The 21,997-nt window shown below is 58.2% G+C and overlaps 3 protein-coding genes across 4 annotated transcripts; 2 read left to right on the forward strand and 1 right to left on the reverse strand.

Moving 5' to 3' along the window:
• Positions 1–928: 928 nt before the first annotated feature.
• On the reverse strand, positions 929–4,537 carry COX4I1 (cytochrome c oxidase subunit 4I1). Its single transcript, XM_083851591.1, has 5 exons — positions 4,458–4,537; positions 3,616–3,695; positions 2,978–3,145; positions 1,900–2,031; positions 929–1,195 (listed from the first exon to the last, which is right to left on the reverse strand). The coding sequence occupies exons 2-5, from the start codon at positions 3,692–3,694 to the stop codon at positions 1,059–1,061; spliced, it is 516 nt and encodes a 171-aa protein (XP_083707717.1). The 5' UTR covers position 3,695; positions 4,458–4,537; the 3' UTR covers positions 929–1,058.
• Positions 4,538–4,619: 82 nt separating this feature from the next.
• On the forward strand, positions 4,620–11,241 carry EMC8 (ER membrane protein complex subunit 8). Its single transcript, XM_083851590.1, has 5 exons — positions 4,620–4,897; positions 8,193–8,269; positions 9,713–9,782; positions 10,276–10,370; positions 10,641–11,241. The coding sequence occupies exons 1-5, from the start codon at positions 4,673–4,675 to the stop codon at positions 10,798–10,800; spliced, it is 627 nt and encodes a 208-aa protein (XP_083707716.1). The 5' UTR covers positions 4,620–4,672; the 3' UTR covers positions 10,801–11,241.
• Positions 11,242–11,388: 147 nt separating this feature from the next.
• LOC310905389 (uncharacterized protein C16orf74 homolog) lies at positions 11,389–21,318 on the forward strand. 2 transcript variants are annotated; one of them, XM_083851592.1, is made up of 4 exons: positions 11,389–13,116; positions 13,208–13,223; positions 19,220–19,312; positions 20,840–21,318. In XM_083851592.1, exons 1-4 carry the CDS (start codon positions 12,988–12,990, stop codon positions 21,013–21,015), a joined length of 414 nt encoding a protein of 137 aa, XP_083707718.1. In that variant the 5' UTR covers positions 11,389–12,987; the 3' UTR covers positions 21,016–21,318. The 2 variants fall into 2 exon arrangements, 1 of the variants encoding a protein (XP_083707718.1); XR_014588987.1 differs by lacking the exons at positions 11,389–13,116; positions 13,208–13,223 and adding an exon at positions 13,814–15,379 and having other exon boundaries at positions 20,840–21,317.
• The last annotated feature ends 679 nt before the right edge of the window (positions 21,319–21,997 follow it).

Raw genomic sequence — 21,997 nt, forward strand, 5'->3', positions numbered from 1 at the left:
GAGCGTGCCTGCAGGAAGCCAGGACACGTGCCGGTGGGTAGCCCAAGGGAGGGGGAAATTTGGCAGCCACAGGCAGAGCAGAGCGAGTAGAGGCGCCAGCCTTCGTGGCTCAGGCCCTGAAAACATCGAGCCATGTCTGAGCTCCGAAGCAGGGCTCGTTCAGACCGCTGCACTCAGTAAGAGACCCGCGATGCTCCCACAAAGGGTGGCGCTCGCCTCCCTGCCCTCAGCCGGCCCCTCTGAGCACCACCTCTGCACCACCTCAACCCGCGCTTGGCCGACCCGCAGCTGGTTCTTCTCTCTCTCACTGGAGCCTGCACAGGGCAACGGCGAGGTCTGCAGCCCGCCCCTGCTGCTGGGGGAGGAAAAGTGGTGGAGAAAAACCGGAATATAGAACCAGGTTCCCTTCACAGGGAGGAGGAGCGGAGTATCTCCACCACAGGCCCTACTCTGATCCACACCGCTGCCTCGTGGAGCTCTGACAAGCTATTTTTGGAGCTGTTATGGCACACTCAGCTGGGATCTGCTTGCCTTACATGTAGCTCAGGCCTCTGCAGCGTGACTCCTGGCTGTATCCCAGAAACACGGCCTTAAAGAGGTGGGGAAACAGGCAGCGCTCCTCCCAGGAACCTATTCCTGCCCCAGAAAAGCAGTGTCTGGGCTGAACGCTCAACAACATCCCCCTGCGGAGCTGGGTGAGATTTTGCTGCTTGAATTCTGACAATCTGAAGTCTTTTCAATGGTTCAAATACAACAAACTTGTCAAACTAACTTTCACCTCATTCATCGCCCCCAAGAAACACGAGTGTTTCATTCCCTTTAACCAATTAACGCTGTCTACACACCAGCCATGACAGGACTACCTGGAGAAACCCTTCCCCCTCACGCCGCACTACAAATTCCCACCTGCAGACCAATAAAAGGAAACTTTCAAGTTAACCAGAAGTTTATTATCATCTATTTAGGTGGAGAGGTTGTTCCAGTACATGAGCAACGAGGTCACACGCAGGTGATGGAATCATTTCATATTCAAGCAGGGCAGGTTCCGCTGAGTTGCCTCACTTCTTCCACTCGTTCTTCTCAAAATCCCACTGGGAAGAAAGGCCCTCCACGGGGTTAATTCGCATGTCCAACATTCTCTTCGTCTGCATCGACACCCACTCGTCGGAGAAGGTGTGCGGAATGGGGCCGTACACTGCGATTCAAGAGGAACAAAGGCGGGATGAGCGAGTTGGCGATGGCGGTACAAGTTTTGCTAACGAGACGCTTTTTCCCCCAAAAAAACAATCAACGCTGACCACGTGTATGCCATCACCCACTCAAACCTAAGCTCCCTAAGTTCAATTTTTGAAGCATTCGGCTCAGCAGATTCCCATCTTGGTACAAGCCAGAGAACCGAGATAAGAGCCTCCTCCTAAATTTGACCGTGCACAGCTAAAGCCCCATGCGACCGCGAGCGCTGCCCCACGGCTGCTGGAGGGCTCCCTCGTGGCAGGATCTTCGGCTGGGAGGGAAGCCGAACGTGGCAGAAACCCAAATGTTTATTACCAGAGAGGCAATAAGCTCTTGCAACAGCGGGTTCCACAGAGAGGGAAGGTCTGGGATTGTTAATGTGTTGCTGCTCTTTCCCTTCCCTTTCCTCCAAAGCTCTCTCCACTGTCTTTACCTCTCTACGAGCCGACTTTCTGAACATTTTCACCCTGTACCCACCTGTACCCATTCAGTCACAACCCCAGAGCTGAGTTTTCACAGGCTAACAAGCAGCAGCTGCCACGCGCTCACCTGCACAGCTGTTCCACGCAACGTTTTGAAACTCTGAGCAATTTATGGCAAGTTTTCTACACCAAACGCCAGTTGAGCTCTCGAGCCAGGACAGAACGCCACTCGGCCTTCACTTACTGTAAATTTTCTGCCAAATGAGGATGACCCCAGTCAAGCCAAGAAAGAACAGCACTCCACCGAGGACGGTCTTCCATTCGTTTGATCCTTTGTTCATTTCTGCATAGCTCTCGTTGAATTTGATGCGGTACACTGAGGAAAAAAAAATAAATCATCTCTTTTTACTCTTCCTGCAACCTGCAGGCAACACAACGCCTGCTAGAGGGAGGCAACCCAGGCCTAAAGAGGTCTGAAATCGCAGGGATGTTAAAATAGTGTCAGAATTAGCTGGCCTCTTCCTGCAAAGATGAAGTGCCAAAGTAAATGAGCTGCGTTTCACGTTATTTCTGTATTTCTCATGAGCAAAGACAGCGTTGGTCTCTTTATATACGATTATGCGGCTGTGCAAAGGTTGCATGATAGGGCAAGAGGAAGAAGAAATACATTTCCTTCCCTGCCTCCAATTCCCAGTACGACCAGTTACCACACAGCTCCCTGCCTCCAACAATTTGAGCAGGAATGCCTGCGCTTACAAGGCTGCGAGACTTTGGAGTTCAGAGCAGCATTAGATTCAGGAAGTGTTTGTGAACATTTGAGGGTTTTACGCCTCCCGTCTTGGACGCAGGTGGGCGCGGCGCTGCGCTGCTCCCAGGTCCTCCGTTAAAACACACGGGGCTCATTTTATTCAGTTTGACTAACGGGATTACACCCTGTTATCAACAAGGGTTGGGTTTTTTTTCAGCCTGTTGGTAACAAGATGGCAATAAAGGAACAATCAGGATTTTGTGGAGGAAAAAGAAGACGTGGCTGAGCTTGACATACCACTAAGCTCCTTATGTGAATCACACTACGTGCCCTGGGGCACCTAACAGCTACCAAGGGGTGTGAGAACACCAGCTACACGCACCACTCACCTCCGCCCGAGGTTAATTAGCACAAAATTAACGCAGCTCTTTCGTGGCTGCAGTCTGACCACGAAGGAGCCGAGCGGAGCAGCCTGGAGCCACGCCAGGGCCGTGTGTGCAGGAAGCCACGGGCCAGGACCGTGCAGCAGGCTGGGTCAGGGTGCTGCTGGCCGCGAGGTCATTTCAGGACTTACGTTCAATTTTCTCATCGACGGACAGAGCGGTCCAGGAGGCCTTTTCCTTCTCCTTCAGAGCCTTCTGCTGAGCGGAGAGCTGCTTTACGAAGGCCGCTTCGGGCAGGGGAACATCACGACGATCAACGTACGCTGGAAGGCTGAAGTCCTCTGCTTTGACAACACCGGCTGCGTTTGGGAACAGAAGAGACGCAGAATCAAGCTTTCAGTTCCTACATTAATGCCTCTTACTAGTTAAAATACAAAAAAAAAAAAAACAACACAAAAAAAAACAAAGATGATGCCGGTTAAGCAACCCAGAAGGGAAAAGACAAAGCTCCCCCACCGGCACCTCTGCGATGCCACCTGCTGGCACGGGCGCCGCTCCAGCAGCTCTCTTCCACCAGGGCAAGGGAGCAGCCCCGCCAGCCCCGGCCATCCCACATCCTTCCCCACCCGCCCCCCAGCTGCGGGTGCGTCAGGAAACGCCACAAAGAGAGCACTCCAGAAAACATCACAGCACCCCGTACGGCTTCGCTTGCTGCCGGGAGCCAGCTTGTAGCTGGCACAAAGCTCCCCTCAGCTTTAGGATTTCTAACGGCTGCGTTTTACATTCTTCCTGTTATTGTCTGTACTGAAAACGGAGCAGTGCCACCTACCGTGCCCGTGGGCCCTCACACAGATGGAGGTGGAAAGGGCCCTTCTCCCGATGAGGCTGAATGCCCTTGAAGCCAACATCCTGCCAGGACGAAACAACAGCGGGCAAATCACCAACAGCTGAGGCCACCAAGCGCACGAATTAGAAACAAAACCCACCCGCATTTGCCTATAGAGGAGTCGATTCAGGGGTAGCCCATTTTTACGCTGCAGAGCAGCGCTGATGCTCCTGGTTATCGAGGAGACGCTTGGATGAGCCCCTTCCCACTCTGCTTTTCATTGATGGCCTGCATTTAAGTTCTGACCCCTTCCACATCCAGCCCAGGACCCCGTATTTGGGCTCTGACCCCTTCCAAACCTAATCCAGGACCCCTTATTTGAGCTCTGACCCCTTCCAAGCCTACCCCAGGCCCCCGTATTTGAGCTCCGAACCCCTCCCCGCCCAGCCCAGGGCCCCGCGTTTAGGCTCCGACCCCTCCCCCCCTACCCCGGGGCCCCGCGTTTCAGCCCCGGCCCCCGCCGGGGGTCCCGGTACTCCCCGTGCCCTTCGAGCCACCCCGGAGCCCCTCAGCACCCACCTTCGCCCTTGCCGCAACCGCGGGGCGTGACGTCACGCCGGCGTGACGTCACACCGCCGGCGCGACGTCACACCCCCGGCGCTACCTCAGCCGCAGGCCAGGCCTAGCCCCCCCCTCCTCCCCCGGCGGCCACCGGGGCGGACCCACTCGGGGCGGTGCCGAGCGGCGCCCCAAGGCCCCTCCGTGTCCCCCCGATCCCCTCCGTATCCCCCCGGGCCCCCCCCCAAGCCCCCTCGGTCCCCTCCCGGTGCCGCCGCCCCTCCGACCTGCCGACCGTCCTCTACGCCGGGCCGCCACCGGAAGGAGCCGCCGGGCCGGAAGCGCGGTGCACGGCGGGAAGGCCGCAGGACCAACGAGACGGCGCTATCCAAACCGTCCCCCTTCCCCCCCCCCCCCCCAGCGGGTTTTTTTTTTTACGTCCTTTTACGACACCTCGGCGGACTTGGCGGCGGGGCGCGCTTGGCGGCGGGGGCCCGTCAGGATGAGGCTGAGCACGCAGGCCTACTGCAAGATGGTGCTGCACGGCGCCAAGTACCCGCACTGCGCCGTCAACGGGCTGCTGGTGGCCGAGCGGCCGCCCCCCGCCGCCCCCCGGCCCGGCAGGGAGCAGCAGGCCGCCGCCGCCCCCGCGCTCTTCGTCGACTGCGTGCCGCTCTTCCACGGCACCCTGGCGCTGGCGCCCATGCTGGAGGTGGCCCTCAGCCTGGTACGGGGGGGGTAAAGGGGGGTTTGGGGGGGTTGAAGGGGGGTTAAAGGGGGGTTTCAGGCCCTGGTTGGGTTGCTGGGGGGGGTGGGGGGGTGCAGGAGGGGGGCCTTAGCCTGGTACGGGGGGGGTAAAGGGGGGTTTGGGGGGGGTTAAAGAGGGGTTTCAGGCCTTGGTTGGGCTGCTGAGGGGGTGGGGGGGGTGCAGGAGGGGGTCCTCAGCTCCTGGTTTGGCTGCTGGGAGGGATAGGGGGGTTGCTGAGGGGGTAGGGGGGCGTAGGAAAGGGTTCTCAGCCCCTGGTTTGGCTGCTGGGGGGGATAGGGGGGTTGTTGAGGGGGTAGGGGGGCGTAGGAAAGGGTTTTCAGCCCCTGGTTTGGGTGCTGGAGGGGGTAAGGGGGTTGCTGAGGGGGTAGGGGTGCGTAGGAGGGGGGCCTCAGCCCCTGGTTCAGTTGCTGAGGAGGATGGGGGGCTGCTGGGGGGGTAGGGGGTGCAGGAAGGGGTCCTCAGCCCCTGGTTTGGCTGCTGGGGGGGGATAGGGGGGCTGCTGGGGGGGTAGAGGGGTGCAGGAGGAGGGTCCTTAGCTCCTGGCTGGGGTGCTGGGGGTGTTGGGGGGGGGCTAAGCCCTTAACTGGAGCACTGAGGGGGAAAGGGGGGCTGCTGGGGGGGGTAGGGGGGCTGCTGGGGGGGGTAGGAGGGTGTAAGGTGGGGGTTCTCCGCCCCTGGATGGGTCGCTGGGGGCGTAAGAGGGCTGCTGGGGGGGTAGGGGAGCGCAGGAGGGGGGGCTCAGCCCCCGGTTTGGCTGCTGGGGGGGGTAAGGGGGTTGCGGGGGGCGCAGTGGGACACCCCGTGTCGTGCTGCGGCTCCTCCCCGCGGGGCGCTTCGGGAGCGTGCCCCTGCGTTAAAACCGGGGGCCGTGGGGAGCGAGCGGCCCCGGGGCCTTGCTTTTAGCGGGGCTCTGCGCCGTGGGGAGGCCCCGGGGAGAAGTCCGGGCGTGGGGAAATGCCCCCCCCCCTCAGCTGCCTTCGCTGTGGGCATCGTCGCCACCGCCGCAGGGAGACCCGTACGCAGTTGGAGCTGCAGAGCTGCCCGCCGGCAGCTGCGCCGTCGCCGAGGGCGGCAAATTCTCACCCGTCTGGCACCCATAAAGGTCCCGGGGCTTTGGTTCCCGCGGGCCTCGTGGCCTAAACGTTTCCCCCGGCTCAAGAAAGGGGGGGCCCGGGGCCACGCACCCCTCCGGGAGTCACTTTCTGCCGGCCTTACTTGATGGGAAGGTGCGGCGATACTGGTTATATTTGCTTTCGTGTGGGCTCGACTTCGCCGTTTTGAACCGGGGTCATTTATTATTTTTTTTTTTTCCTGTGGGAACGAACAGCCAGGTTTCCGAGTAGAAACCTGGGGCTTTCGGTGAGGTTCTCCGGGGTAGCTCTCGCCGTGCGGTTGCGTCGTTGGGAAATAAATCCTGCTCCTCGCAACGTCCGAGGCGTTACCGCATCTGCAGTCGTGGTGGGACCAGAGAAACGGCGCTGCTACGCACATGCTCGTTGTTTTGGGGGTAAAAAGTTAAAGACGGGGAGCCCTGCGACGTTTCCCGCGTTAATTAGGACCGGCTGAAACGTGCTGGAGGTTGCAGGCGCGTTTGATGACTCTTAGGACGCTCCGAAGCGTTCAAGAAGAGCCCGAGGCCCTTTGCCTCTCCTCATCTCTGACCCGAATTACTCCAGAGCACCAAACGGGACCGAGAGTGTCTGTTTCATCCGAAAACGACGCAGCGGAGCACAGCGTTTGCTTCCAGCCCGACCCGTGGCGCCTCCTGAAAGCCGCGAGCAGCTCTGCGGCAGCAAGCGATCCGTAAAACCAGCTTCACGCGCGACCGTTCCCGGAGCTCCGGGGCTCTGGAGGCGAGCAAGTCGCTTCTATTTTTTTTTTTTATCCTCCCCAAATCGCTTTGATTTTATTCCGGGGAGACAAAGCGCCGCGTGGAAGCGAGGCACGACCTGCCTCCCATCCATTCGCCCTCGGCGAATTATTTTTAAAACGATCGTTTCTTTATTATTAGCATTATTTCTTCGTTGTTATTGTTGTAGTCCGGTGTCTGGGCTTTCGGCCTTAATGCCAGGCTTTCCACCCGCTGCCAATTAAAACCGTGGTCCGAAAAGCCTCCAAATGGCTTTGTGACTGAACAGCAGTTGGCCCGCAGCCTTAGCAGGGCTGCGTAGCCTTTTTTTTTGCCACGTAAATCCGCGTCATCCCTCGCGGAAGGGGGATTATTTACGTGGCTGTTGCGTTTCCGCAGCCTAGTGCTGTAATTATTCCTCAGACCCAGATTGATTTCGCTTACGGGATGCCGCGGATGCGTTTCTGGATCCATTTTGATGCAGCCGTTGAGGTTTTTCTGATGCCCGCTCTCTAGGGACAGCCCAGGAAAGATCCGGCTGCTTCCCCCCTTTTTTTGGGGGGGCTCCGGCTTGGGGTGCCGGGTTATAAGGAACCCCCTCGCGTGCGCTCCTCCAGCAGCTCCTTTGCCGAGCCCTGATCTCGTGGCCAAGCTGGGGAGCGATTTTAGCAGGGCGCTGGGTTTGGGCTGAAAGGCTTTAAAGCGTGGAAAATTCCCCGCCCCCGCCGTGCTTCGGTGGATAATTGCTGCTGCAGGTGAGCTCTCGGAGAGAAACACGGAACACTTCGGTTGCAAAAACCTTTTTTGTGCCAGAGGGAGCTGAAAAACTGGTAAATGCCGCGACCTTTTTCTGCCCACGGCCTTTTTCTTCTGCCCCCACGTGTTTACCTTTCGCTCGGGGCTTCGTTTGCTCATTAGGTAAACGACGCTCCGGCTTTAACCCCGAAGCGCTGCCCTAGGAAGGAAACGAGCAGGCCGCCCCCGAAGCGGCAGCGCAGCTCTGCGCGCCGGACACCTTCAGGTTCCCCTCTGCCACATGAACGCCACCGAAATATCCACGAACGGGGAGGACCTGGGCTCCCCTCCCGGGCAGCGCCTTTGTCAGTCCTGTCGCTTGAATTTAACCTGGGATAAATGGAGCAAAAGAGCAAGAAATTGGTTATTTATTTATTATTTTTTTTTACGTCACTCCCCAAAGGTTCAGCTTGGTTTCTCTGCCCGGGTTAATCGAGCTGTGTGCACACGTGGATGTCTTTGCCAGTTGCTTCTTTAAATAAATACGTATTGTCGTGCGTAAATGGCCATTTTATTTGCAGGACCGATGGGGGATTTCCTTATTTCTGTGTTCTTTTTCTGTTTTTTTTTTTCCCTCCTCAGGCTTAACTGTTCCCGTTCCTTTTCCAGATTGACTCATGGTGCAAAGAGAATAGCTACGTGATAGCCGGATATTACCAGGCCAACGAACGCGTGAAAGACGCCAGGTGCGTTGGTGCAGTATTTCCTTCTGTTTGCTCTTTTGCGCCGTGCTTTGTGCTCTGCCAGCAGCAGTCACGGGCAGAAACGGGGCCCGCGGATTCCCTCTGACACCCGTCAGCTGCTCGCGCCTTGGCCTCGTGGCGCCAGCGGCCGTGGCCTTCGCTCGGGTGCAAGAGCCCCGGTCTTTGCAGGATCCCTCTGCTTCGGTGGGGGCTACAAAAGGCCGCTGCTGGAGCGGCTGCCAGCCGGTTGAAGTGCAGTTGTCGGGGAAATAGCCGGCATCTGCAGGCGCCTCCGCTTGCGCTGTTAATGTCTCGTAAACTCGAACGACTCCCGGTATCTTTTTGGAAAGTCTTTTCGAAGTGACCTAATTCTTACTGAACTGCTGAACTGTCTCGGGTTTTTGTTGTGGTTGTTGGTTCGAATCATTTTCTGACACGGTAAAGGGGCAGCCTTGAAATGGAAGAGGATTATCAGTCAAGCAGAGATCCTCTTCACTTACTATTCTTTCTGGGAATGGTCTTTTTTTTTTATTATTTTTTTTCTTCCTTCTTTTCCTCCACCTCCCCACTAGCTAACTCAAACCACCAAATAAACAGCAAGGGGCTTCGTGTGGAGCTACAACCTAGTTCTAGATGTGTGTATCAAATGTTTCCCCCTCTATTAGACAAATCCAGTATCAAGACTCATGAGAGTGCATCATGTAGTATTTAAAATCAGTATGAACAACTTGTTTAAAGCATTCTGCTCCGTTCCAGTTACTTTGCTGATGCCTATCTTGGAGTCTCAAGTATATTTTTTAAATAGCACTTCGGGTTGCTTGGGTATCTGACGGGGATGCGGACGTTGCCCTTTCCTTACAAGGGAAATACAGAGCTGCTGGAGCCGTTTTTGAAGGAGAGGAGTCAGTTTGTTCTCTTTGCGGTTTGAAAGACTGTTGTGGGCTTGTTTCTTTTAAAGCCAGACTTCATTTTTTGAAGATAACTCTGGCACCGCGTAGAGATTGCCATCTTTGAAACAGCAGAGGCTTTTCTTTAGAAGATTATCCAGTTCCGTAGAGAAGCTGGCCAGCGAGTGAATTCAAACGCAGGCTGGGAAGGCAGCTCAGGTGAAGTTTCTTTTTTAAATGCCCGTCGGGGCGCAGGAGGCTGCGGTTCTTGGTCTGGTGGAAGGAGGTGGGAGGTCACACAATCTGCACGCAGTCTGCAGCGAGCGCTTTGCTGCTCAAAAATACCTTGCCTAAGCACAGATGAGCTTCGGATCATTGCGCTGAAGAGGGGAGCTGGGGTTTTCGTGGCCATCTGACTTCGATCAAGTGGAGCATCGGCTCGATATCTTGTTCCTGTTTATAAGCGTACCGTGTAATTTTCGCGTCTCCTTAAGCATGTTTCCTGCTGCCGCGAGTGTCACGGTTCAAATAACACAATTACCTTTACCTTCCGCTGCAGTCCAAACCAGGTTGCTGAAAAGGTGGCCTCCAGAATTGCAGAGGGCTTTAACGACACGGCGCTCATCATGGTAAACTGCTTCCTTTTTCTCTCTGTGTTGTTAATATCAGGTCTGTGGTGCTGGACTAACCACTTACGTGCAGCTCTGTGTGTCCTGTAACAGCGAAGTAACCACTTTGCTCTTTCCCCACAAGTGCTTTGGGGAAGAGATGCAATGACTTGTAGCCCCTGTAGTTCTTAGTAAGTGGCTGTGGCTAGCTCTCTGTTATCTCAAAGGAAGTGGAGACCTTCTCTGCTCATGGGGTTTGAGCAAAGTTAGTGTATTCCCTGGTTAGGACCCCTTTCAGTGACTTAAATCCTTGTCTTACATGAAACAGATTGAGTTTTGTATCCTTGCCACAGCGACAAAGAGGGCTGGTGGCTTAAACCTGGAGAATTTGGCTCACGCGAAGGCAGACCAGCGCATGAATTAGAATAAGGCGTCCTGTTTGTGAAAACTTGCTTTCAATTTCATCTCTTTACTCGGGAAGACTTAAAACAGTGTTTTTTCTGCTGCACGCCAGGTTGATAACACCAAGTTCACGATGGAGTGCGTAGAACCTGCCATTCACGTGTACGAGCTCCATGAGAACAAGTGGAGGTGCAAGGACCCCCACGTGTGAGTAGACTGCGGAGTTTGTTTGTGTTTAGGTGGTGGTGAGAAGTGGTTTGTGCTTTGAGGGCTGCGTTGTAGCGAGAGGGAGGGAGAAAAAGGGATGGAGGGTGAAGGAGGGGGAGGGAGAGAGCAGCCAGCTGCTGAAGCCAGGCAGCCATGTGCCTCTTAGCCACGACTGTGTTGCAGAGAGTGTGCTTTATCGTCCTGAATGGAGGAGATGGCGAGGGTTTTCTTTGGGATTATTATTAATTCCCGGTTCTTCTCCCATCCTAGTGATTTCTGTGAGGATTGGAACGAAGCCCAGAGAATCGCTGCGTCTCTCTTGGACAGCAAGTCCTACGAAACGCTTGTAGATTTTGATAATCACCTGGATGACATCCGGAACGACTGGACAAATCCAGAGATCAACAAAGCTGTCCTCCACCTGTGTTAGGGGGATTCCTACTGACTAACTTACGGGCATTCCCACTATGTACTGAAGACACAAAAATGATATTTTTGAATGTAAATAGAGTAATATTCAGTACCTTGTGTGGAAAGCTGGCTGATTAAAAGAGTGGCGCGTCACGTTGCCAAGGGTGACGTGTCTGTAAGCTGTTGAATCCTTTTCATGAGGTTCATTAGAAGAGCTGCACGCCGTCAGTTACAGCTGTCCCTGTGGATGCCTTCCCCGTTGTAGTGAATGTTGCTGTTCCTTCAAAACCAGAACTACTTCTGCTTATCCCCGTGGTTCATATTAAAAGTTTTGACTAAGCTTTTGTACTCCTTAGAGAGAATGATTTTTAAAGATTTCTGAAAATAACTTTCAAAAGATCGGTTTTGTCCTCAGACGAGGTATTTTGAGGTCAAATACATAAACAAAATCTGAGGTCAACTGTTTTGTTTTGTTTTTCGTGGCTTGGAAGTGGCATTCTGTCAGTACAGCAAATGCAAACTGCTGAAGATGATTTTCCATGCACCTGTCACCTGGTTTGCAGTGGTTTTGTATGACACAGCCACAGAAAATGTGTTAAAGCTGCATTCCCAAATGCTACAATGATTTTCCTGCTGTCTCAGGGCATACAGCCATAGTTACTGACTGAGAAAATTAAACACAAAGTAAAATCAGATGTTTGCATAATGCTTAAAAAAAAAAAAAAGACTGGAATAAGGATTTTGAATGAAAGTTCCAAAACAGTTTGAAACTCCAAAAGAAGAGCACGAAATACCATGATCATTCTATGGATTTTTTTCTGTTTTTAAGCAGATGTAATTTTAATCTGGTTCATGCGGTATTCGTTCAAGTAAGCCTGAAGTTGAAGGCGTATGTCTGAGTACGTTGCGTCAAGGAGTCTAGATTACACTTAGCTCAGCTTTTGCCTTTCTAATTTTCATTTGTTTCTAAGAATAAGCGTAGTTGTCAATGAGGAAGCTTCACAGCACTGTTTCCTCTTACGTTATTTTTATGATATGTACTATTTTTTATCAGGTACGCCACAGGCAACGTACCTTACCTGTGCTTGCTTTTTGCTGCATTTCTGTAACAACGTAATGAATTTAATATTTATCCTCCAAATTCATTAAGACATTTAACACTTCTTACCACTAGCTGCTTCCAATGGAAGGAAATGGTGTTAGTCACCAGCCGGTGGCGGAGTATTTTCCTCGCCACCTGAAAATACACTTGGTGTGGGGATCGGCAGTTGGGTCCTTTGCGAGGAGAGGTGACGTGCACGGACAGCGCTCGCTCTGGTTGCCCAAGGCTGGCGCATGTCTGGTGTCACGCTAGGAGCTTGTCCTGCTCCTCCAGGATGGTTAATTAGTTAAGTGTAGCCTCAACCTGCAACGCTTCCTCTAGATTTTTCTCTTTCTTCCTAAAAATGTTTTTACGATGAAGATCCCAACGTCCAAGTCCTTTTTCAAAAGCAGTGAGGGGGAGAGAAATGGCCAAGGGGGAGATGAAGGTTTGACCCGAGTGGTTTTGTTTGTCTTCCTACTATGCTGAGGTGTGCTGGGCGTTACCAGAGGCACTGGCACGCGGTCCGTAGTCTCTCCGAAGCATGAGTCAGATACGCTTGCAGGAAAGGAAAATGTTTTTGCTTGCTGAATGAAAACATGCATCTAGCTCACAAGCGGTGAGATGGACGCGTTGCGGTGTGTTACACAACACGTCCAAGGCTGTATTTAAAATGTTAACGTATTTATATCCTGGGAACAGCGGTTCAGCAGTGTAGCGTTTGGAGCAAACCGTGCTGCGGGAAGAGGGCTTGCCGTACTTTGTGCAAACACCTCGTGAGGCCTCGGGAATTGTCGCAGGGACAGGGGTTAGCCAAGCTCTGCGGGGTGGTTCACCCATGCTGGTGAGACTCCTGAGCCACCGAAATGCGTTGGGAAACACTTGGGGCACCTCGCTGGAAGGGAGGCAGCTTTAAGGCTTTGTCTTCATCTTCTGCTTGCTTTTCAATGGGATGCCGTGAGCCTTTTGCCACCAGTAAAGGCCCAGGCGAGCTTTAAGCAAAAAGGATAAGCGCTGCGGTGCTCGGATCTCGTCTCACCCATCCTGTTTGCGTCGAAGGCTGGACAAAAAGCAGCGATTTCGTAAAGGCAAGGCGCCTGGAGTCCCGGTGGCTCCTGTGAAAGAATGAGGAAGCCGCCGGGGGGCTCGGTGGAGGCTGTGCTCTCTCTTCCTGCTGCTGTACCGACCCTGCCCGCAGGAACAAGCGCTGGCTGCCGGGCTGGCAGATCAGCTGCCTCTTCAGAGCAATTCAAGGTAACTCCTTTTAAAACCCGTGGGGGAAGAAAGCTTGGGGAAGGGATCTGCATCTCCCGTTCCTAAAATCACCTTTTTGTTTCGTTACCAGCTAACGACATGCAGAGGTAAACTTTTTTTTTTTTCCTTCCCTGATTAGCTCAGATTTGGAGATTGAAAGTTTACCTGCCCGGACAGTTGACCCCCAGCTCTTTACCACATCCATGGGACCTAAAGCAATAGAAAATACGTAACTTCCAGTGTGGTTTTTTTCCACTCTCAACCCTAATATTTCAGGAATGTCTGAAAATACCAGCACAAAGTACTTGGGATTCTGCGTGGGGGACGTAGGTTATTCTTTGCTGGTCCCACATCGGGACTAACCTCGAATCCTTCAGTCGCAAGGGGGGGAAGGAAGAGGCCTGAGCGTGCATTGCCGTAAGTGCCAGTTCGGCTTGAAATCAGGGATCAGACTGAAATGGGGCCCGCAGCACAAGGCATGCCCCGAGGCAGGACGTGAGCCCGGGCCGCTTCCAGCATTTGGATGCTGGGTCAAAAACCACGCGCAGACCGGCTCCAGACACCCAGAAGGGAACAGGCAGAGAGCCTGGGGGGCCTGGCGGTGTTATTTTCACCCAGAAACGAGAGCGTTTTGGAGCTGCTAGGAAAAGCAGCGGGTGTCTGGGGGTAAATCTGCGGCGGGAGCGCTTTCTGCTCCCCTGGCTTGTGCGGAGAAGGGATGGGGACAGGGGGTGTCTGTCTCGTCAGCAGGTTGGGGGATGCTCAGAAGCGAAATATCCGCACCTGGTGGAGTATCCACATCCTTATTCCTTGAGCTCGTTGTTGTGTTTGTATATGAGGATTTTTTTTTCTTAATTCAGCGAGTGAAACAATCCTGCTGGAGTTCGCTCCCCTGCCGGCGGAGGTGCCCGCGGGACGCTTCCCAGCCCACGCCGGCGTGAAAACGGGCAGAGCCCGGCCGCGCGTGGCCTGTCCCGGCTCTTCGGGGCTGGAGCAGGCGAGCAGCTCGGCTGGCGGGACGGGGGAACCGCAACCTCCTCACCCGGTGCAGGTGTCCGCGGCCGCTCCGCGTGGTGCTGCGGGGTCGTGCCCCCCGAATCTCTTCTCCAAGCGGCAGGGACGCGAAGCGGCAGCTCCGCGGGGCGCTGGCAGCCGCGGGAAGCAGCCCCCGGGGTCTCCCCGCTCGCTGGCCGCGGGCCTAATCGCTGCACTCTGCCGCTGCTGCTCCTCGTAAAAACGCCCGGAGATGCTGGGATGGAGGAGGCATTACCCGGGCGGAAGGAGCACGCGGGTGCTAATGGAGGAGGCTGTTAGCGGCCCGGCCTCGCGGCTGGCTGCGGCTCGGGAGATGTCCTCTGGGGGGGGGAAAGGTGCTTAGCCTGCTGCTGCTGAGCTGCACTTTGAGATTCGGCTTTAATTCAGCCCCCGGAGCGGAGCTGAGCGTGCTGCTGTGCCGAAAAACCTCCTCGTGTGCTCCGCCAGGAGCCCTGCAGCCGGCCTTCCTGGAGCCGGCAGCGATCCCGCTGTGCCAAACCACCCACCGAGGGCTTCATCGATTTTTTTTCTTTCTTTTTTTACTCCTGGTTTTAGACCACGTTTTCACCCAGCCTTATCCGAGAGCGCGCCCTGCCCGCCTATCTGCTTTGATTTTGGCTCGGGCTGCGTCCTTGGAGAGGATGGGGGCAGGCTGCCGGCCGCGGGCTGGGGTTTTCCGTAGCAGCACGGCGCGGGAGGCGAAATTCCTCCTCGCGTGGCTGGGCAGCCGGTGCCCAAAATCCGCCCTCACCTCCAGGGTTTCTTGGCAGTGGGCTTGGCTGTAGCTGTGGGGAGAGGGGCAGGGCGTGCTGCCCCTAAAACCCTAAAGCGGGGGGAGACGGGGAGCTCCCCGAACGCCCCCGAGCTGCATCACGGCAGCACTTTAGCCGGAGGGAGCGGTGCCAGGGCTGCCCCCGGTCTGCGCAGCGGCAGCTGGGGAAGGCTGGAGAAAGAACGCAGCCCTTCCTAGAAATGCACTCCGGAGCTTAAGAGAGAGAGGGACCTAATGGAAAAAAAAAAAAAAAAAAAAAAAACGTATAGAGGTTGTACGAGGGGATAAAAGGGAAAGCTGGGCTGAGATTAACCTGGAGCTCGGCGAGCCGGGAAGCAGCAGGCCGGTCTGCGAGGCGGTTCCCAGCCCAGGCCTCCGAGCTGCCCGCTGGGTCCCTGCTCGCCCTGGATGTGCTCCTGGCAGGGGAGCCCAGCACCCCCTGGCTTTGCGCTCAAGGTACGTGCTCGCTTCCCACCTCGCCTCCTGCTCGCTCCCGGGGGCTGCTGCCGTGCCCCCAGGGGGGTTCCTTTGAGGCCGTTTTCTCTTCAGTCTGCTGGGGGATGCTGGGGCTGCTCCACTTTCCCCAAGCCTTCATCTTCAGCTGCTTCTTGTCTCCTCCTCCTCCCTTCCCACACCCGGCATCCCCCAGTACCACTTGTCCACCCTGGGTGGCCAAGAGCCCCCCCCAGCGAGGGGCTCCTGACCCTTTTCTTTCCCCACGAAGCACCGGAGGGCAGCCAGCTCCTCGCTGACCCCATCCTCTTCCTCCCGCTGCCGATTTCCCTGCCCCCTGGCACCACCAAGGAGCTCCCGGGAGGGCCGTGGGGCTGGCGGAGGCTCCGCGGGTGCCCGTACGAAGGAGGTGGCTGGTCCGTGAGCCCACCCCCGTGCTCCCCACGTTCAGGCTCGCCCCTTTCTCCGGGTGCTTTCTCCTTGGTGCGTGGGGCTCCGTGCCGGAGGGTCCCTGCCCCGTGCCCAGCCCTGGGCACGTGCCCACGGGTGCCGTGGCTTTCCAGCCCCGTGGGGAGGAGGGGAAGGGACGCAGGATGCCGGGCTCGGTGTCAGGTATCACCACGCCAGCTGGAGACGTGCAGCAGCCCGCGGAGCTAACCACAGTTAGCTCGGCGCGCTGTTATTTCTGCGTACCCCCCCCGGCCGTCGCTTTCGGTCGCCCGCTTGGTGCAGTTTCAGCACCAAACCCGGCCGCTGCTCCGGGCTGGGCTCGCTCCAGGGCTCCTGGGTTTGGGGCCTTTTGTTTCTTGCCCAGCAGCAGCGAGCGGGTGGTTGCAGAGGGGCAGCAAGGTAGAAACGGGGGGTTGGGGGGGTTCTGCTGCACCAGCTCCGTTTGCGTGCTGAAACCGGAGCTGGTGAGGATGGGGATCCCATGGGATGCTGCGTGCACCGAGCTTGGGGAAGGAGGTGGAAAGCTGGAGCTCGCTGGGCCCTGCCCTCTGGATCTTCGTCCCTGCAGCTGAACAGGCAGGAAAGTGCATAAACCGGTTTGTTTTTCTGCTTTTCCGGGGCAAAACCGAGCCACGGGCTGCAAAGGTCTCAGCCTCCGCGTCCAGAACCGCAGGTCCTGCCTGAGCTCTTCAGCTGGGAGCCTTGCACCAGCTGCTGGAGGAAATCAGCCCTTTCTGCTTCTGTGTTTGTTGTCAAAAGCAGCAGGAGCAGAGCAGCAGAAACCGGAGCAAACCCGCTCACTTCCCCTCTCTGCTCTCCTTTGCACCGACTGCCTCCGGTGAGAGTGAAAGCCCACGAGAGCTCTGCAGTGAGGGCAGGGCTTTGCATCGAGAGCGGGGCTCTGCTCCCAGCCAGGACCCCGCAGCTCCTGGGTTCAGCCTGGCCTCACCCTCGGCACGGCTCGAGGATCTCCCGTGGCTCCTGCCTCCAGCCACGGAGGCTTCGAGGAGGCTGCGAGGGGCGGAGGGGATTCCCCGCTCGTTTCTCTGCAGAGGGGCCGTCTGGGGCTTTGCAGTCGCAGAGGAGGCGGATATGCAAAAGCCTCGGGCTGCTCTTAACGCAGGCAAAAGCGGCGGTGCTGGAGGCCGAGCGTTCACCCTCGCAGCAGGGTGGGACCTGGAGCTGTCACCGTGGGGGCAGCGAGAAGCCCTCTGCCTGCCCCCCGCTGCCAGGCTGGGTTTTGGGGTGGGCAGGTGAAACCCCGCGAGGGGCAGGAGACCCTTGCTGGCCCCCAAAACTGGAGCAGGAGCACCGGCGTGGACGGTGCCGCAGCTGGGAGCATCGCCGGGAGCTAGGACACGGGGATGCTGGGCTCCACCCTGGGCACCCCCGCACCGCACCGGAGTTTTCTGGCCTTTTCTGGCCCTTTCTGGCCCCAACCACCTGCTCGTAGGGATCCTCGGTGGTCTGGGGGGCTATGGCCACAGGGGAGGAGCACTCTTGTGCCTCCCTCTTGGAGCTCCAGGCCGGGCAGTGCAGCGGGGTGAGGGGAAAGCAGCTTTCCCCCATCGCCCCTTCCCTCCTCACCCAGGGCTCGGTTGGGGCTGGAGGGGGAGAGGGGGCTGGATGGGAGGAGCTGGTCCCCACTAACCCCATTAACCAGGTTAGGGACCGACCTTGTAAAACCCACAGCCGTCCCCACAGCCGGTCCCGGGTGGGCGTGGGAGCGGGGCTGGGACCCCCCAGCCTCACAGGGCAGGAGCTGGGATGCGACGTGCCCGCGGTGGGTGGGTGTCACCCCCTCAAAAGCACCCCGGGGAGCTCCGGGGCTGGGTTTGGCTCCGTTCCCCATCCCCACCCGCCTGCAGGAGCAGCCCCGTGCCGCCGGGACCCCTCTCTGTGCCTCCCCCCGGGGTGTAGCCGCTGGAGTTTTCCCCGACGCCGCTCCGCTGACCCCTGCGACGGGCGGCTGCGGGTTTCTGGAGCGTGAACTCATCGGGAATGCAAGCACGGCGCTGGCGCGGATGCGAAGTCGAAGCCCCAGCACCAGCCCAGGAATTTCTCTGCCTCGGCATCCCCCGGTGCCGCGGGGAAGGCAGAGCTGGGAGCCAGCAGCGCCGGGGAGCGGGGCTGCTTTGTGACCCGAGGTTGGGATATTTCCCCCCGCACTCCCTCATCCGCGAGCTGGGCAGCAGCGCTTCGCAGAGGAGGGCGCATAAATCAAGAAATTGGGTTTATATATCAAGAAACCAGGTTTATATATGCTCAAAGCTTGGGGTCCCCGGCGGGCTCCGCTCGCAGCCCCAGCGCACATCCCGATGGTCCCTGCCCAGGCTGCCCACGGGGATCTGATCCAAGAGGCAGAGCCACGGCCAGCCCGGAGGTGATGGAAAGCTCCTGCTTCGCCCGGCCTGGCCCTGCCAGGGCTGCTTGGGGAGGCACGATAAGTCCGTGGTGGAGAAAGCAGGCGGGGAGAGGAGGGTTTGCCGGGCTCCCTGCGGGGTGAGAGCGGCAGGGCCGAGTCGCCGACCCCCTTCCCAAGAAGCTTTCCCCAGCAGCTGCGGGCAGGAGGGATGCGAATTTCCCGGCGAAGGGATTTTTGCCGAGGATAATTGTAAGCGCTGACCGGCGGCTCAGAAATGTCAGCCCCTGTCCTGTTTTTTTTTTTTTTCGCACCCTGCTTCTCCGTCCCATTCCAGGGCTGCCCTCGGTCCCTCCAGCTGCAGGATTTTTTCCACCTGGATTTTCCGCAGAGCTCTCGGGGTGCCGCAGGAACCCGAGGGGGTGCTCTGCCGCCCCGTCCCATGGCACGGAGGCGTTTGGTGGGGTCGGGCTCCCGCGCTCCCTCGCCCCGCGGAGCTCAGCGCCGTGCAGCATCCCAACCTCCAGCGGGGCGCACGCAGGTGCCCAGCCCTGGGTGTGAATTTCGCAGCTGGGAATCCCTCAATTTCCTTCACGTGGGGCTCGGGCTTTTCCTAAAAACACACAAATCCCCACCCCGCTGCTCCTGCTCGCAGCCTCCTGCCCCGAAACCCTCCCGGCGTGCGGGAACGGGGGTCGCCCACGGCGGTGCGGGCAGGACGCCGCGGCGGGGCGCCGGGCTCCTTCTCCTCCCTCCCCAAAAAGTTCCTCCCGAAACTCGGCGGCCGAGATTGAGTCAGCGACGGGCCGTGACATCAGCTCGTGGTTTCTCCGCCGAGCGGCAGGGCTTCCTGTTGTGCCCCGGCAGCTCGCCGCGCTCGGGCGCCTCAATATTTATATTTATTTCTATACGCGCGCATAGGCGCGGAGGTGCGCGTTCCTGGCCGGCGAGCTCCGGTTCCTCCTTTCTCGAGGCATCGCCGGCCCCGTTCCCCGTTGTTTCCCGCAGCCCTCGCCTCTCTCTTTTCGCAGCCGGGGCCGGCAGCGGGGCCGGAGAGCCGTGCGCCGCGGCGAGGCCCCGCCAAGAGGATGAAAACATGGGGCTCAAGTTATCCTGCCTCAAAGGTGGGTCCGGGAGGGTCCTGGGCGCGCAGGGAGGGCTGGGAGGGAGGTCGCGCTCCGAGGAGCTTTGCTGACTCCTAAAGGCATCGCTGCTGCCAGCGCGGGGCTTGGCCTCTGAAGTGACGCTGCTGCAGCTTGAGCGAGGGGACGCCGGGGGGGCGGGGGGTTCCAGCCCTGGAAAATTCGGGGTACAGTCCTGAGCTCGCTCCCGCTGCCCTGGGCTTGGGGTTTGCTCAGCGGTAGGGCCGCGGGAAGGATGCTCGGGGTCGGGGTGCTCGGGGCCAGGCTGGGAGCCAGGCTGACCCCAAGCATCCTTGGGTAGCAGTGCCCGGCACGGGCCAGCTCGCTGCTGCTTTCCGTAGAAAAATGCTTTTCGTGCTTTTCACCAAACTTCACTTTTCCTAACGGGGGCCGAGCCACCACGGCGCCTGCAGGCGCTCTGGCTCGGCGAGAGGGACGTGGGAGCTGTTGGCGCGCCCAGGCCACTCGTTAGCTCCGAGTGCCACTTGGCAGGGGCTGGGACGTGGGGTTGGGGACGTTGGGGACTTGTGGCACGGCCCGGGTGGGCTGCAGGGACGGGCGGGGGGGCGGTGGCCACCTCGCGTCCCCGCGGCACCGGCACCCGTGCGGGCGCATCCCCTGCTTGGTCCGGGGATGGAGCCAAGGGCGGTTTGGGAAGCGGTGGGAACCCGGTTCCGTTGTCACAGCGAGGGTGTCCCCGGCGATGCTTCACCCCAAAATGAGCCCTCGGAGCCCTGGAGGAGAGGGGACACATCACCCATGGGGTCCCCGTCCATGGGGTCCCCATCCTGGTGTCCCCGTCCATGGGGTCCCCGTCCCTGGTGGATAAAGTTTTCCCCCCGAAACCTCCAATATTGATGAAGTTTAAAGAGCTGCCTCCCCCCTCTGTTTTCTGGTCCATTTAACCCCCCCCCCCAAAGCAGGATGGAGCATCAGCACCCACGTGCCCCCTCCCCATTTTTGGGGTGCCCGGCCAGGCAGCCTGGTGCGGGGGGCTTGGGGGTCCCAGAGACCCCCCCCCCCCAACCCTGGGGTGGCTGCAGAGAGGGGCTGGGGGACACCAAAGCACCCTGATTTCCCTCCGTCCACCCCAAAACTGGGTCAAAACCGAATTCGTTTGGGGAACCAAACCAAATTTGGGTCCCCAGACCAGCCTCGGCTCCGGCAGACAGGCTCGGAGCCCGCAATAAAACAACGCCCCCCCCCCACCCCCCCGCCCCGGCTCCCTTACACAAGGCAGGGCTTTATCCTTAATTAAAAAGAGATTAAAAATATCAGTGGCTGTCCCCGCCGGGCATTTTCCTGCTTCAGAGGAGTTAAAACCTCGCTGCCGGGCGCGGAGCTGGGGCTTTTCTCTTGATTAAAAAAAAAAAAAAAAAAAGCAGATTAAAGCTATCCGCACCCGGCGGGGCGGGTGGGCAGCCAGGGGAACGGGGGGGGTGTGGGGATTCTCTAGTGGCTTGTATAGGGTTGAGCCAACGATGCTGTTCCCGCCCCTTCTTTCTGCAGGCTTGAAGACGTGCGTGAGCAGCGGGACCGGCAGCGGGGGGGTCCCGGCACCGGGCGAAAAACACCTGCACGTGCCCTCCATCATCGTCACGCCGCCCACGCCCACGGGTGCCACGTTGTCCCGGGACGCCCGGCGGGCAACGGGGGGGACGTCGTCGCCCTGCAGCCAGTGCTGAGCACCAGGAGGGGGGCACCGGACCCCCCCGGCATCGCCCCGGGGCCGCATCCTGCCCCGCCGGGGGGGCGACGCTTCCCGGAGAGCAGCTTCGCCAAGAAGCCCCCCGGAGGAGGCCGGCGCGCGAAAGCAGATGGAAATTTAATTTTTTAATGACAGCAGCAGATGGCAAAAGGCACCAAAGTGTGTTCGCGGCACGGCGGAGCCGTTTATAGAGCGCCCGGAGGAGCCGCAGCGCGTGCCGGTGGCGCCGCGGGTACAGCGCCAGGGTGGGGGGCACCCCCGGCCCGCGGCGCCCCGAGCGGCCTGCGGTGGTCGGGGGGTGGGGGGGGACGGGGCTCAGCACCCCCGGGGGCTGGAAGGGAGAGGAGGGGGTGTGGGGGGTGGGTAGATGGATGGATGGATGGATGGGTGGACGGACGGATGGACAGGAGGATGAATGGATGGATGGGTGGGTGGTTAGATGGGTGGGTGGTTGGATGGATGGATGGATGGATGAAGGGATGGATAGATTGATGGGTGGGTGCTTAGATGGGTGGGTGGGTGGGTGGGTGGATGGATGGATGGATGGATGGATGGATGGATGGACGGACGGACAGGAGGATGAATGGATGGATGGGTGGGTGGTTAGATGGGTGGGTGGGTGGATAGATGGATGGATGGGTGGGTGGGTAGGAGGATGGGTGAGTGGTTGGATGGATGGGTGGTTGGGTGGGTGGGTGGGTGGGTGGGTAGATGGATGGATGGGTGGGAGGATGGATGGATGGGTGCTTGTGTGGGTGGGTGGGTGGATGGTGGGGTGGAAGGGTGAGTGGGTGGGCAAGTGGGTGGATGGATGGAGAAGTTGGTGGATGGGTGTGTGGATGGATGGATGTGTAGGTGGGTGGAGAGACGGCTGGATGGGTGGATAGACGGGTGGATGGGTGGATGGATGGATGTATGGATGGATGGATGGATGGATGGATGGATGGATTCATGGGTAG

The sequence above is a fragment of the Anser anser genome (assembly GCF_964211835.1).
Source record: "Anser anser genome assembly, chromosome: 11".
Taxonomy (NCBI): Eukaryota; Metazoa; Chordata; class Aves; order Anseriformes; family Anatidae; genus Anser; species Anser anser.

Bases quoted from the DNA above. Each gene is read 5' to 3' on its own strand.
- EMC8 (XM_083851590.1), top strand. From the start codon at position 4,673: ATGAGGCTGAGCACGCAGGCCTACTGCAAGATGGTGCTGCACGGCGCC. The intron at 8,270-9,712 runs GTGCGTTGGTGC...CTTCCGCTGCAG, and splicing joins GAACGCGTGAAAGACGCCAG to TCCAAACCAGGTTGCTGAAA. The intron at 10,371-10,640 runs GTGAGTAGACTG...CTCCCATCCTAG, and splicing joins AGGTGCAAGGACCCCCACGT to TGATTTCTGTGAGGATTGGA.
- COX4I1 (XM_083851591.1), bottom strand. From the start codon at position 3,694: ATGTTGGCTTCAAGGGCATTCAGCCTCATCGGGAGAAGGGCCCTTTCC. The intron at 3,146-3,615 runs GTAGGTGGCACT...TCCCAAACGCAG, and splicing joins TGTGAGGGCCCACGGGCACG to CCGGTGTTGTCAAAGCAGAG. The intron at 1,196-1,899 runs GTAAGTGAAGGC...CTTGAATCGCAG, and splicing joins CATTTGGCAGAAAATTTACA to TGTACGGCCCCATTCCGCAC.
- LOC310905389 (XM_083851592.1), top strand. From the start codon at position 12,988: ATGAGGAAGCCGCCGGGGGGCTCGGTGGAGGCTGTGCTCTCTCTTCCT. The intron at 19,313-20,839 runs GTGGGTCCGGGA...TTCTTTCTGCAG, and splicing joins CAAGTTATCCTGCCTCAAAG to GCTTGAAGACGTGCGTGAGC.